The sequence below is a fragment of the Pantherophis guttatus genome, chromosome 2 (genome assembly GCF_059756535.1).
Source record: "Pantherophis guttatus breed Tessera chromosome 2, ASM5975653v1, whole genome shotgun sequence".
Taxonomy (NCBI): domain Eukaryota; kingdom Metazoa; phylum Chordata; class Lepidosauria; order Squamata; family Colubridae; genus Pantherophis; species Pantherophis guttatus.
Genome location: NC_142064.1, coordinates 213,836,805 through 213,850,951, shown reverse-complemented (window position 1 = coordinate 213,850,951; position 14,147 = coordinate 213,836,805). Strand labels below are relative to the sequence as shown.

The 14,147-nt window shown below is 34.7% G+C and overlaps 1 protein-coding gene across 1 annotated transcript in view; it reads left to right on the top strand.

Moving 5' to 3' along the window:
• RFT1 (RFT1 glycolipid translocator homolog) overlaps nucleotides 1–14,147 on the top strand; it is a 32,599-nt gene that overhangs the window by 7,983 nt on the left and 10,469 nt on the right. The window contains exons 3-10 of the mRNA XM_034438877.3: nucleotides 878–994; nucleotides 1,930–2,119; nucleotides 3,474–3,575; nucleotides 4,189–4,323; nucleotides 7,171–7,249; nucleotides 8,879–8,929; nucleotides 11,338–11,468; nucleotides 13,024–13,168. Of these exons, the coding sequence (XP_034294768.1) occupies nucleotides 878–994; nucleotides 1,930–2,119; nucleotides 3,474–3,575; nucleotides 4,189–4,323; nucleotides 7,171–7,249; nucleotides 8,879–8,929; nucleotides 11,338–11,468; nucleotides 13,024–13,168 (950 nt within the window). The remainder of the gene's footprint in view (nucleotides 1–877; nucleotides 995–1,929; nucleotides 2,120–3,473; nucleotides 3,576–4,188; nucleotides 4,324–7,170; nucleotides 7,250–8,878; nucleotides 8,930–11,337; nucleotides 11,469–13,023; nucleotides 13,169–14,147) is intronic.

Sequence of the window (14,147 nt, the reverse complement as noted above, 5' to 3'; positions counted from 1 at the left end):
TACCACCTCATCAGTGAAGCATGGTGGTGGTAGTGTCATGGCGTGGGCATGTATGGCTGCCAATGGAACTGTTTCTCTTGTATTTATTGATGATGTGACTGCTGACAAAAGCAGCAGGATGAATTCTGAAGTGTTTCGGGCAATATTATCTGCTCACATTCAGCCAAATGCTGCAGAACTCATTGGACGGCGCTTCACAGTGCAGATGGACAATGACCCAAAACATACTGCAAAAGCAACCAAAGAGTTTTTGAACGGACAGAAGTGGAATGTTATGCAATGGCCAAGTCAATCACCTGACCTGAATCCCATTGAGCATGCATTTCACTTGCTGAAGACAAAACTGAAGGGAAAATGCCCCAAGAACAAGCAGGAACTGAAGACAGTTGCAGTAGAGGCCTGGCAGAGCATCACCAGGGATGAAACCCAGCATCTGGTGATGTCTATGCGTTCCAGACTTCAGGCTGTGATTGACTGCAAAGGATTTGCAACCAAGTATTAAGAAGGGAAAGTTTGATTTATGATTATTATTCTGTCCCATTACTTTTGGTCCCTTAACAAGTGGGAGGCACATATGCAAACTGCTGTAAGTCCTACACCGTTCACCTGAGTTGGATGTACATACCCTCAAATTAAAGCTGACAGTCTGCAGTTAACGCACATTGTATTTGTTTCATTCCAATTCCATTGTGGTGGTGTATAGAGCCAAAGATGTTAGAATTGTGTCGATGTCCCAATATTTCTGGACCTGACTGTATATAGTTAATATAACTATATTAACAACAATATAATAAAATTATCGATCGTTGAAATTCCCTTTTTAAAATGAAATTCCCTTTCCTTTCTTTTTTCTTTCCTTTTCCTCCCAAAATACTAGACTGACGCTACTTTATTCAACAATAGTTTTCTTAGCCAGAGAAGCATTTCGTAAAGCTTGTTTGAGTGGGAACTCAAGGAGAAACTGGACACAAACATTTAATCTATTATGGCTAACGTAAGTTTAAATCACTCATTTGAACATATTAGTTTCTTTCTTCTGCAGTTCTTCTGCAATGCTGCTTGCACTTTTGAAAAGGCATAGGAGCTTGTTTTTGAAGTCATGATTGCATTGAGAAACAGGCAGTTGAGTTCCTCAAGATAGGCTATGAAATTGTTAATACTTACCTAAATTACATCTTAGTTTATCTGTAATAGTTTCATCCTAATTGCATATATTAATTACCTAATATTTAATTAGGTAATTTCATTTACCTAATTCTAATTTAATTCTAATTGCATATATTAATTACCACATCTCCATAAACCACATTTGAGAAATTGAGAAAAGCTGCTATTCAGCTCTTGCATGAGAATGATTTTCTTTGGAATAATTTTTGCCTTACTGCCTGGAAAAAGAAAGCAATCTCCAATTTTCAATGCTAATGTTCCAAAGTTAAATAAACTTTGGAAAGTCAATGCTGGTGGGAGAGACTGGGTCTTTTATATAATACTCAAAGAAATATAAGTGCCTTGGCTTTTTTAGTGTGTTTGTTTGTGTGTATCCACATTCGTGCATATTTGCATATGACACCTGCAAAATTTGCTGTTTGTGCTGTTTCTTTTTTGCTTTTTGTATTGGGTTATTAGTTTCCAAAGAGCATTCCTACCCTGAAGCACTGGATGAAAAGTATAGATTTCTCAAATAAATATTTATGCAAAAACCTTATAAGTTGTAATGCATTCCAAGAAATATTGTAATTAAACTGCAGAAATAATTTATTTCTGCAGATGCAGGAAAAAACCAGTTGCCTGTACTTTTAAAGTTTATTGTACTGACTCTTGGTTTGCTAAAACTGGATGCAGATTTTTTTCTAAGAATTCACACTGAAGATAGGAGAGAAATGAGCAAATTATTAATTTTGGCTTAATGGTTTATCTTAACTTTTGTAGAGTTCCTTTGGGTGTATGTTGGTGTGTGTTCCTGGGCTGGATCTGGCTAGATGTACTTGAAGTTCCTAATGAAAATGCAGTTCCTTACTATAATTTTGGAGTACTTGCTTTTTGTCTTTCTGCTGTGATTGAACTCCTGGGTGAACCTTTTTGGGTTTTAGCTCAAATACATTTACTTGTACGGCTAAAGGTTAGTGAAACTATATTAAATTGTATTTTTTGCTTCTTTTAAAATTACAGTAATGAACAGATGTCTGAAGTTAAAAATCTTTATTCTGACATATATTCTGACATTTTCTTATAGGTAAAGTATTGATTTACTGATTAACCTAAATACATTAACTTAAATGCATTAGTCTTATTGATGAAATAATTAATAACAACAACAACAATAAATCTGAATACCTGGCTGACTGTGAATGAACCATACATAAGACAAAGATACAAAATAATCACAAAATATCAAGATCAGAAAATTGAAGTTGAAAGATTATAGCATAAACTGGCAATGATGGTTCCAATGGTTATTGCACATTGGGTATCATACCCAAAAGCCTTGGACAATACTTAGAAAATCTGCCTATTGATAAAATCTCCAAATGTGAGATACAAAAAAAATCACACTGTTTGGATTTGCAATTCTGCATATATAAATTAGGACAGCCTAGGTTTTTGGGAAGAATTTGATGCGAATGAAGGCCAACATCAGTTAAAGAACTGGCAGCTGTGATTTCACATTGTTGTGTATATGATAATAATACCACCTTTTATTTTTGTACAATTCAAAGCAGTGTACATAATTCTTCTATTTCTTATTTTCCTCACAACAATAACACCGTGAAATGTGTTGGGCTGAGAAAGTCACACTTCTAGTCTCATACTAGAATTCATAGTCTCTTGGTTTCTAGTCAGCATCTTAACCACTACACTAGACTGGCTAAGCAGAAGTGGTGGAAGTGCTGTTGCACTGGCAAAATGAGGTTTACATAGAGGTAGTCTTGCAGAAGCCGCACCTGCATAACCATGAAGTACATGAAGATTCTTCCTTTTCATCTCTGGCAATTGTTTTTATTATTTTTCTTTCCATTTCAAAGCTGATGATGGCGTTGTTTACAACAGAGAGCCATCATTGCAGACCTGGAAATATTTGGGACTACAGGATTTCTTCCATAGTATTGCTTTACTTGTTCATCATTGAGTGATGAACTCAACTCAACTACATTGAGTTCACTAAAATCAATAGGATTTTTAATCCTGATAACTGCCTGATTTTCCTGAAACAAAGCAAGAATAATTTAACTGAGGTTCAATTCATTGTTTTTGGCACAGAGGATATGAATACCCAAACAACTGAAAATGTCATCCTAAAGAAAAATTGTACTTTGAGAAGTTTCTGGTCTTATAGAAAGTATTAATGGTTTTTCAGAAGTGCATATTTGTAGAAAAGTTTCAATATAAGAATTCTGGATTCCATGCTTTTTGAATCTGACACATAAGTATTAGGAAGTTGTGTTTCTGATAAGATCTTTGTATATTCTTTACAGGTGATTGCTGAGAGTTTGTCAATCCTTTGCAAATGCTTTTTGACAGTTCTTCTAGTAGTTTTGTATCCACACTGGGGACTCTATATCTTTTCTTTGGCTCAGGTACAATTTTCTCCCTGCTTTATTAACATTTATTGGATCTATCATAAGAATTGGTTGTAGAAACTGGCATGTTTTCCTTAAGTTACATCACATTAATGGAAAATATATTTCACAAGCAAATATATTTATATCCCTGTGCATGCTAGACACATATAACATTTAATTTAGCATGATGGATAACTAGTATGTATGGAAAGCTAGTATATGCTTGTGTCTTATGCAGAAGTGCCAGTGTTACTCTGCCAAGGAGGTGAGATGAACATAAGGGATGGGTTAGTCTTGAAAATAATTCAGCATTAAATTTCCCACTTATAGCATTCCCTTCATCATCTTAAATTTCTTGGCCCAAGTTAAGGTGAATGCTCACAAATACACCTGAGGTTGAACTGAAAACTGAAGTTGATAGGTTCCCCCTAGAAAAAAGTCATACTGCTTGCATCCTGTGGCCCTTGGCATCTGTCTCACCATGATGATCCTTAAGCAGGATTGGAGTGGATGTAATTGCATGACTTTTGAATGTTGCCGACATTCTCTTTTGTTGCTGTTCAAATAAGAATGTTGTTGCATTGCTATGTTGACAATAAAATCAATATGAATTATTTTTCTGTTGCAGCTTTTATACACTACCATTCTAGTATTGTGCTATATAATATATTTCATGAAATTTTTGGGTTCTCCTGAAGCAACCAAAAAATCATTTCCTATTACCAGAATGGTATCTTTTTTGCCTGCTTTGGGACAAAATGAGGTAAGTCCAACAACTTAAAAAAAATTAGATAACTTCTTGGCGCAAGATATTTGTTGTTCATGAGTAGCCAAATTGTCCTAATAAATTCTTAGATTAAGTATCATATGTTTACCAGTTAGCTGTTAATCAGTTTTAGTTTCAGAGTCATTTTTCAGGTTTCAGTTGGTTACATTTTTAATAAAGGTAAAAGTTCCCCTCACACATATGTGCTAGTCGTTCCCGACTCTAGGGGGCAGTGCTTATCTCCGTATCTAAATCGAAGAGCCAGTGCTGTCTGATGACAATTCTGTGGTCATGTGGCCGGCATGACTAAATGCCAAAGGCACACGGAACGCTGTTCCCACCAAGGTGGTCCCTATTTTTCTACTTGCATTTTTACATGCTTTCGAACTGCTAGATTGGCAGAAGCTGGGGCAAGTAATGGGAGCTCACTCTGTTATGCGGCGCTAGGGATTCAAACCGCCGAACTGCCGACCTTACTGATCGACAAGGTCAGCGTCTTAGCCACTGAGCCACCGCGTCCCCCTACATTTTTAATATTTACATTTTATTGTTTGAAAAAATAAGCATATAATACTTGAGATCTTGTGTGCACATATTTGTTATAGTAAGATTATTTATGACTTGGATATTCAATATTAGTAAATAAAAAAATTGGTACCTGAAATGGGTTGAGACATTTTTTTTCTCTTTCTTTCTCTTTTTGTGAGACCTAACTATGATACATAAAACAAAGGATTTCCAAAATAATAATAGTGCTATAAAAACAATATTTTTTTATCAAGGCAACCTAACAGAATCTTGCAGTCTGATCAGTCTGTATCTCCTCTTCCTTCAGTAATTTAGGGAGGCATTTTCCTGATTCACTTTCAAATGTCATTTGGCTATTCTGGACATAAAAATGTTTTGGCCCATTTGCCTAACATTTCCTACAAATTCCTGTCAAGGCCATCTCTTTCTTATTCTCTACATCATGTGGCATATTTCTGTGCATTAAGGTTTTTCTATCCCTTAAGAAGTGACCCTCACAAAGTATCCATCTGTCCAGCCTATACTCTCCAGCCTATACCATCTACATATAAGAGGAAATATGAGGAAAATATTTTATTAACTCGCATCACTGGTCATTTGTTTATCACCATTGAGTAGTTTTAGTGGTACTGGAGAAGTTATATCATATGTCTCAGCTGTGTTTTTGTAAACTTTATTTTTATAATATAAATAGTCCTTGACTTAGGTCTGATTGTTTAATGACTGCTTGAAGTTACAGTGGCCTTGGAAAGGGTGTTTTATGGCCCATAAAGCTTTTCCAACTATCAGAAAGCATTGCACATACCCCTCTGTAGTTAAGTGATCGTTATCTGAGTGCTTAGCAACCTGTACAACATATGATTGGTTGCCAAATGTTCCGCAGTCTTGTGATACCATTAGCAATCTTCTTTGCTGGCTTCTCCACAAAGTAAGTGGACCCTCCCAGGCCTCCCTTAATACTTAAGGCACCCTGCGCTCCTTACCTGGGACTCTGTCTGCTTAGTGACCCAGAATAACTGTTTAATAACTGCAAGATCTAACCCTATAAGCAAAAATCTTTCAATGATTTCTCTGAACTTAGATTTATTTTATAAAATATGTTTCTGGTGGCTTGTTAGTTTAAATCCATCATGTATTCTTAATTATAAAAGAGTGTAACCAATTTATATACTTAAATTAATATTCTGATTGTAAAACAGGTTTTTTTTGCATAACCTCACATTATGTTTAAAGTTATACAAATATATATAAAATGGCTTATATGAATTCAAAATGTTGACTTATCTAGTGTATAATGTGCTCAACAAACTGCAGAGTAGATTATTAAATTTAAACAGAATTAAGAAACCTATGATGAAAAGAAATGAAGTCCGTTATTTTAATATTGGTGTCATTAAAATCATTAGGGTGCAAACTATTCTTTTGATATTAATGAAATTTGACACTGAACTACTAAAATAATTCTGAAATGTTTCAGAGAAGAAAAGATAGGGGTTCCTGTAAATTATTGAGCAAAATGCATTTTTAACCATTTTGATATTAGATTTAAACTTCACTTAGTGGATTTTTATTTATGTAAGCAAATCTTTAGATCCAGAGATGATTGTACCTTTTAGAAATGATAAATATGTTATACAGAAAACGGCTTTTGCTAATAGCTGCACTAGCTCAATGATCTTGTATGCAGATCATTTTTCAGGAAAGTGTTAGAAAACCTTTAGCCTAAAGCCAGTTTATTTTACTATGGAAATATATAGTTAATTCTAATATAAAAACACCTGAGTAAGCTAAAATGACTGCATTTTAATCTTCTGGTGAATAGTTCAGATGTTATAATAGAAGACATTTCTATGAGTTGCATATTAAAATGTAGCTCTAAAAATGAAGAGTCTTCCACATTAACATTTGCAGAAACTTCCTAGTTTCTTCCTAGACCAGGAACAGGTATATCTGTGTATTTTTATTTAATTAAGACATTATTTTAATTAAATATAGTGTTTTAATTAAATAGGTTTTTTTCAGAGTTTGTGTTATGTAATATTTTCACTGATATATCAGTGTACAGTAAATTGAATCAAGCTTGACCTTCAGTGACTTCCTAGATACATCCAGGAAGTTCCAGGTTTTCTTGGAAGTGGAATGGAGGTGTGTGCTTGCCATTACTTTCTTCCAGGATTTCTTTTTAGCCTTTTTAGCCTTGGTGTACCAGAGAGGCCTGTTATCCAAGTATTAACTGGGGCCAACTCTGCTGTTTTTAAACCCAGACAAAATGGGACAGGCTATTTAATTATACCTAATTATTTGTATATATTTCAGGATATTGTTAACTGGAAGGAAGCAAGGTTGACTTGGAGTTTCTTTAAGCAGTCATTCCTAAAACAGGTTTTAACAGAGGGTGAGTACGACACTTTCTTCAACTTACATTTTTTATTCTCAGTCCCCTTTTGCCAACTATATCAATAAGAATGTCATTGATTGACATTTCTGCATTTTTAGAATTGTTGGAATGGGTTTAACTTTAGGCTATAGAGCAACGAGAAGAAACACGCTGATTTCATGAGGTTGTTTTAATATAGGTTTTGTCTCTGTTCATTGCAACATGGAAGGTACTGAATTATTTGATAATCTTTTGATAATCTTTGAGAAATACTTGCCTACTATTTCAGCTTACAGCCCCATCTTTCTTTCTTTCTTTCTTTCTTTCTTTCTTTCTTTCTTTCTTTCTTTCTTTCTTTCTTTCTTTCTTTCTTTCTTTCTTTCTTTCTTTCTTTCTTTCTTTCTTTCTTTCTTCCTTCCTTCCTTCCTTCCTTCCTTCCTTCCTTCCTTCCTTCCTTCCTTCCTTCCTTCCATTGATTTACCTAGTTTACATAGCCACCGATCTCTCAACAGTGACTCTGTGTGGTGCACAGGGTTAAAATCAAACCAAATGAAAAAAGAAAAATAAGAAAAGTAGTGGAGGTTGAGGACAAACCACAGCTTCAATCGTAAGAAAGACAAACTTAGCGATGGGCACATCTAACTTACAGACCATCCAAGGCAGCCCATGTAAAGTGTGTCGCAATGGTCTACTCAGGAGATAGTAAGGCGTGAGTGACTATGAGCAGGGCTCCTGATCCAGGAAAATACGCAGTTGGATTAGCTGTTACCTACTCTTTGAATAGGAGTTGCAAGTCCAGGAGGACCCCAAATTTGCATACAATTCTGATTAGGCAGTGCTACCCCATCAAAAGAACTAACAATGGAAATCATCAGAGCCAGAGCTCTAAAATCCAAAGCCACTAGGATTGAACTGACCCTGTTCTTCCCTTATTTAATCCCATCACTTGCATATCCTGGGATAGAGATACATAACTGAGAATTATCAACATATTGATGATAACTCTCATTGTAGTGTTTGCAAACTATCTTGCTCAGCTGCTTCATGTAGATGTTCAGTATAAACGGGGAGAGCCCAGAGAGATCCTACAAAGAAGGGAGCTTGGAATAGATCTCTCCCCTCCATCAACACTAACTGCAACTGGTTCTGAAATAAGGAGCAGAACCACTACAATGCTGTGTTCTTCTACTCCAACCCCAGAGTGGTTTCAGTGTCCAAAATATACCATGAATAATGGTATTGCAGGCCACTGAGAGATCAAGAGAGGAAGAGTGGACACATCTGCTCCAACCAGAGGTCTTTCAGAAGGACAATCAGTGTTGTCTTGGGTTCATGCGCTGGTCTGAAACCTGACTTAAAAGGGTCCAGATAATCTGTTTCCTCCTGGGCTCTCCCAACGACCTTTCCTAAAAGGGTGAAGTAGGAAACACGATGAAAATTGTCAAGATAAAATAAGATAGGGTAGAATAGGGTAAGGTAAGGTAAGATAAGGTAAAGTAACCTTTATTGCCACTTCTTTTTCTTTGAATATACTGTGTGTTTGGATTCAAAGAAAGTTTCTTAAGCAGAGTAGACCACTGGCTTCTTAAGCCTGAGCAGGATCACCCTTTAAGAAAGAAATACTAATTTGAAATATTAATTCTATAGGTGAAAGATATGTGATGACTTTCCTGAATGTTTTAAATTTTGGAGACCAAGGTAGGAAAGACTTTAACAAAATTTACCTGCATGGAAGAAATATATGTGAATATCTAAAAATAATCTAAAAACATTTTTATGTGACTCTGACTTTCGATGATAAATATAATAAAGATTTGAGGTATTTCGTTATTGTGTTATGTAATATCAGCTAATCTGATTATGAGGCTAAGATTACTAAATGTCACAATGATCGGAGGTGTGCAGTACTTCAATTTTAAAATCAAATGTTTCGGACTGTCCAGACGCAAATGGAGCACCTCGGTGCAACTCTTCAAAGTAACTGTATCTTTTTTCTCCATAATGATATTCTGATATCAAAATGTGGAATTGTATTATTTATTTATAAAATTATTTGCGGTCCATATCGTATCCAATGACTCTGGGTGGCTTACAACACGAAAAACATTAATTATAATTAAACATCAATTATAAAACAACAGATAAAGCATTATTGTCCAAGCAAAACAAATCTCAATACAAAATGACTTATTGATTAACATAGGTACCTAAAATTTATACTATCATTTTTAACTTTTTGGACCTTGGAACTGAGTTCCCCATTAGAATCCCTCTGGCAGAGGCATTTAGAAATTCCACACTCATTTGGACAGTCAAAAACCTCACATTGTTATAATGCTTTAGACCACGGGTGTCAAAGTCGCCATGTCACGTTACCATCACGTGACTTTTCATGATTTTCCCATTTGTGGAGCTGGGGTGGGCGTGGCCTGTGCGTGACTCATCCAGCCTGAGGGCTACCAGTTTGACACCCCTGCTTTAGACTATCAGACCTGGGAATAAAAAGGTCTCTCTTTTTTTTTGGAAGGGGGGGAACCATTTAAAATGAACTAACAGGGAAGCGTCAAACTCCAATGCATGCATCGTTTAAGTTGCCTGCATCTAGTACTGGACTATCTGGGTATAAATATAGCAAATTAATAATATAGTTTTCAAGAAGATGCATTAATGTCATATATTTACAAAACCGAGGTATCTGTTCTTAATCATAATAGTACAAGGCTTAAATTGAAGGAAAAAGGCTAGGGCTATGCTAGGATATGGCTTTAATGTAACCACAGGGATATCAAATTTAGTGGGAGCAATTATTGTATTCTCAGTTTCATGAGGGGTTCGTATTGTTTATACCGGGTGAGACTCTAAAGGCAGAGTGGGCATATCCAGGTATAAATAGATCATGCATAACTCAGGTTTCTTGGAAAAAGAAAATACGAAAAACAGTAATGTAATTCCAGAGGGTTCCTCATTTATCATCTAGCTATGTTCCAGGAGAGGATGGAGATTAAATTATAATCATGGCATATCAGTATTAGGGATCTCAACTGATGACCTGAGCAAACCATCTGGGGGAGATAGTGGGATGCAAACATTATCCCTGACTATTGATTTGTTTTCCTGTGGAATCTTCTGTGAATGTAGGTGAATATGAGGAAAGAGTTTGTTTTCAAAAAGAAAGAAAGAGAGAGAGAGAGAAAGAGAAAGGGGCGGGGGAGGGGGGAACCTAGGCATAGGCCCAACTAGGAGTCAGTATAAATGACTGCAGAGCTTGAAAATCCCTGGGGAATGGCTGTCTGTAAAAGAGCTATTGGTACTTCTGTGGAGAAATCAGAATTGTGAGGAGGCGAGGAGTCATATTCAGTATGAATTTATGAATAGATTGCCGCAGTTTTTAATTGTCTCCTAGTGATGCCATATGTAAACTTCAGTCATGCAGTGAACTGATTCTAAGTGTATACTTTCTCTTAATGATAATGACATATCTGATTCCGTGTTAATGAAAGAACGAAATAATACCATATATGCTGCATTAGATAAGTTGAGACAGCTGACTTTCTAACATGGCAATATGCTGATCTTTATTTGTCAATGAGTTCCCAGAGCATTGAATTATAAGGATTTAAGTTTAACAAACCTGGAAAATATCAGATTGAAGATTTCTATGATAGTTCAATGAATGTGAAACAAATGCAATATCTTAGTGTTTTTAAAATTCTGCACTTTGAAAAAGGATAGTTTATTTTTCTTGGAACTGAAAATGATTTTCCATTTCTATGAAATAAGTTTGCCACAGAAATAATTGTTTGCTCATTAGTGTGAATAGAGTAGATTTCTCTATTAGGTTGATTGTTGTTATAAAAATGAATTATTATATTATTTTTAAATTGTTATATTGGCTCTCTGGGTTGCAAGTGTTATTCAGATAATTTATCTGGAACCTTGTAGAATGTTATTTATAATACTTATAATATTTTTAATCTTAATATAATACTTATAATATTTTTAATCTTAATAGAAACATGTTTTTAGATAGAGACTAATTTATATTGTGAGTAGACATTAAGTTTATAATAAACATATTAACTTTATTTTTCTCCTCCTTTCCAAAGGTGTATATGATATTATAAACAACCTTGGTTCTTTGACAGCTAGATTTATATTTTTACCAATAGAAGAGAGTTTTTATGTATACTTTGCTAAAGTTCTAGAACGTGGGAAAGATACTAAGTTGCAAAAACAGGTAAGTTTAGTCTTAACATTTGTTAATTTAACATGCTACAGAAGTAAAAAGGATGAAAGTATTGATCAATGTTTTCTAAAGCATTAATACACGTTTTCACTAGAAAGAGAGAGGAAAACTGATAGATGTACAATTAAGCATAGAATGGAGAATGTACTGTATGTAGAGTTTTTTCCTCTCATGATACAGAACCTCTATATTATGACAGAAAGCTGTTTGGTGAAATTGAATGGTGAGAAAATGAGGACGGGTAAAAGGAAAGGAATATATTTGTCGCATTTTACAAATTGCTCTCTGAAGTTAATGGAAGGTCTAAAAGGCTGAGGGATAAGTGTATGGATAATATGGCCTCAGAGTTAGCTTCCTCCACCATTAGTCCCTGGGAACAGCAACTGGAAGATAATGAACTCTTCTCAGAAAAAATTGTTTGGCTGATTTCAGAACACAGTGCTGGTCTTCTTGGAAGAGGCCTTCCAAGAGGCCTCTTTGTATGTTAATTAGTTCTAAAGTACTTTACAGAACTAAGTAAGAAAAATCTTGATGTATCATGGTTTTCAAAAAATGTTAAAGGAAACACATTGTCCTATAAGCCATGTGTGTGCAAATAAAGGTTTATGTACAGTATGTGCGTGTGTGTATATATATATATATACATACACATACTGAAATTATACTAGAATTTGTGATTTAAAAGCAGGGTGTTATTTTCAATTAATTTCAATGTAGTAAATTATTTTTGGTGAAAGTACTCAGGATTGGATTACTAGCTCTTGAATAAGTATGAATATACATTTCATATTAGAGTTTATGAATAAAATACAAAATATAGAAGTAATATTACATAATTTACCTACTACACAGACCTCTTACTGTGGGGAAAAAAATTGAAGGTGAGTGCTACACGTGCTGTTTTGAATCCTGGAGAAAAGATCTACAGTAAACCTAAAACAAACAAACAGTGTAAGATAATTAAGGCTTGGAAATCTAGGCCGCAGAAATCTGGAAGATCATTAAATGGCAACAAAGAGAATTTTCACTTGCAGTCATCTGGATTTTTACAGCTTAGATAGATTAAGCCTAAGTATCATGTTTATTTTAAGATCAGATTGATTTGCTGTAAAAGTAAAAAATAAAGTCTGACATAGTTTACTAGGAGTGTTGAGTGTTTTTGCTTTCCCTATATTGCATTTGAAGGTAACTGTCAAATAGATTTATTTTCCCATTGCAGATTTCCCAGTGAAATTAAGATACTTTTAATGAAGCAATTTGTACAGATCAATTTAAGTCTGTAAGTTTCAGCATATCACGTACCTTTAAATGTGTATACTGTCAAACATATTCTATAAAAATGGCCTTTGCTTATTTGTAATAATTTCACTGTGACTAAAAAACTAAACATAGCACATTATAAAGGTGGCAAGAGTTCCCAATTGCCCTATAAATTTAATACAAATCAATAAATGAATAAAATCTGATTATTCTGTGTATACACTTAGCATAATAATCTTGAACAGTTTTGTTGTTTACATTAAATAAATATATAATTCCTTTTTAGGATGAAATTTCTATGGCAGCTACTGTATTAGAATCACTGTTGAAACTGGTGCTTTTGATTGGCTTAACCATTACAGTATTTGGTTTTGCTTATTCGCAATTGGCACTGGATCTTTATGGAGGATCAATGCTCAGTTCAGGATCAGGTAATACTTATTTACTTTCTGAAATGTACTTTCATAAATTTCAAATTATGTTTTGAAAGCCTATTTGATAGACTTTTATCTCTGGAGAAGGTACACAATATTTGAAAGAATTGATGCATAGCAATCGTATTACAACTAAATAGTTGTCTAGAGTTTTGCTTAGATTTGCTTAGTCTTAGATTTAATTCATGTTGTTAGGACTGTGCAATGAATTCAAAGGAGAGAAATGAGTCAGAGTGTGGGTAGACATTCACGTTACACTTATCTGCCCTTCTTTAAATCAAGCACCTATTTTCAACAAGCTCAGGAAAAGATGCACAATTCTTTTCCTTCAACTCTGGTTTTCTGAATAGACAAGCTTTGTGCATTGGATTTTTGCTGTTGTAATGAGACATTACATAACAATGAGTGTAATGAGACATAACAACCAATGAGGTTGGAGTGCTATGAATATTGGGATGGTTTTCTAGGTGCCGCATCCAGAAATGGAATATCTTCCTTTGATGGAAAGATTGGCAACCATTTTGAAAGCAAACTCATTACATAGAGGAAATAGGAAGGGAAATTATACAATGAGAACCAGTGTTATATTGTTAGTGGCTTACTTCTGTACTCAGTTCATCTTTTATAATTGGAGAAGGAAACCCCTGCTCTCTAGACTTTGCTGAAGTAAAGCTTCTAGCAATGGTGAATGAAGTAAAGCTTCATTCACCATTGGGCACACTGATTAAAGTTGCACAGGGAACAGTAGCCCAGTAACATCTGGTGGGCTGCAGGTTCTACTCTCATAATTTAAAATAAAGCAGCAACCTTTCCCTGAGACTTGAGAGAGTTGCTAGAATTGAAATATCTTATCAACCTATCTATTTATTTGGTTTGACTTTCTATGAGGTAGCTTCATGCACTCCACATATATTTATCTAGCTTTCAATGGATGACTCAATTTTTTAATATAAAATTAATTTTGTAATAAGCAGAA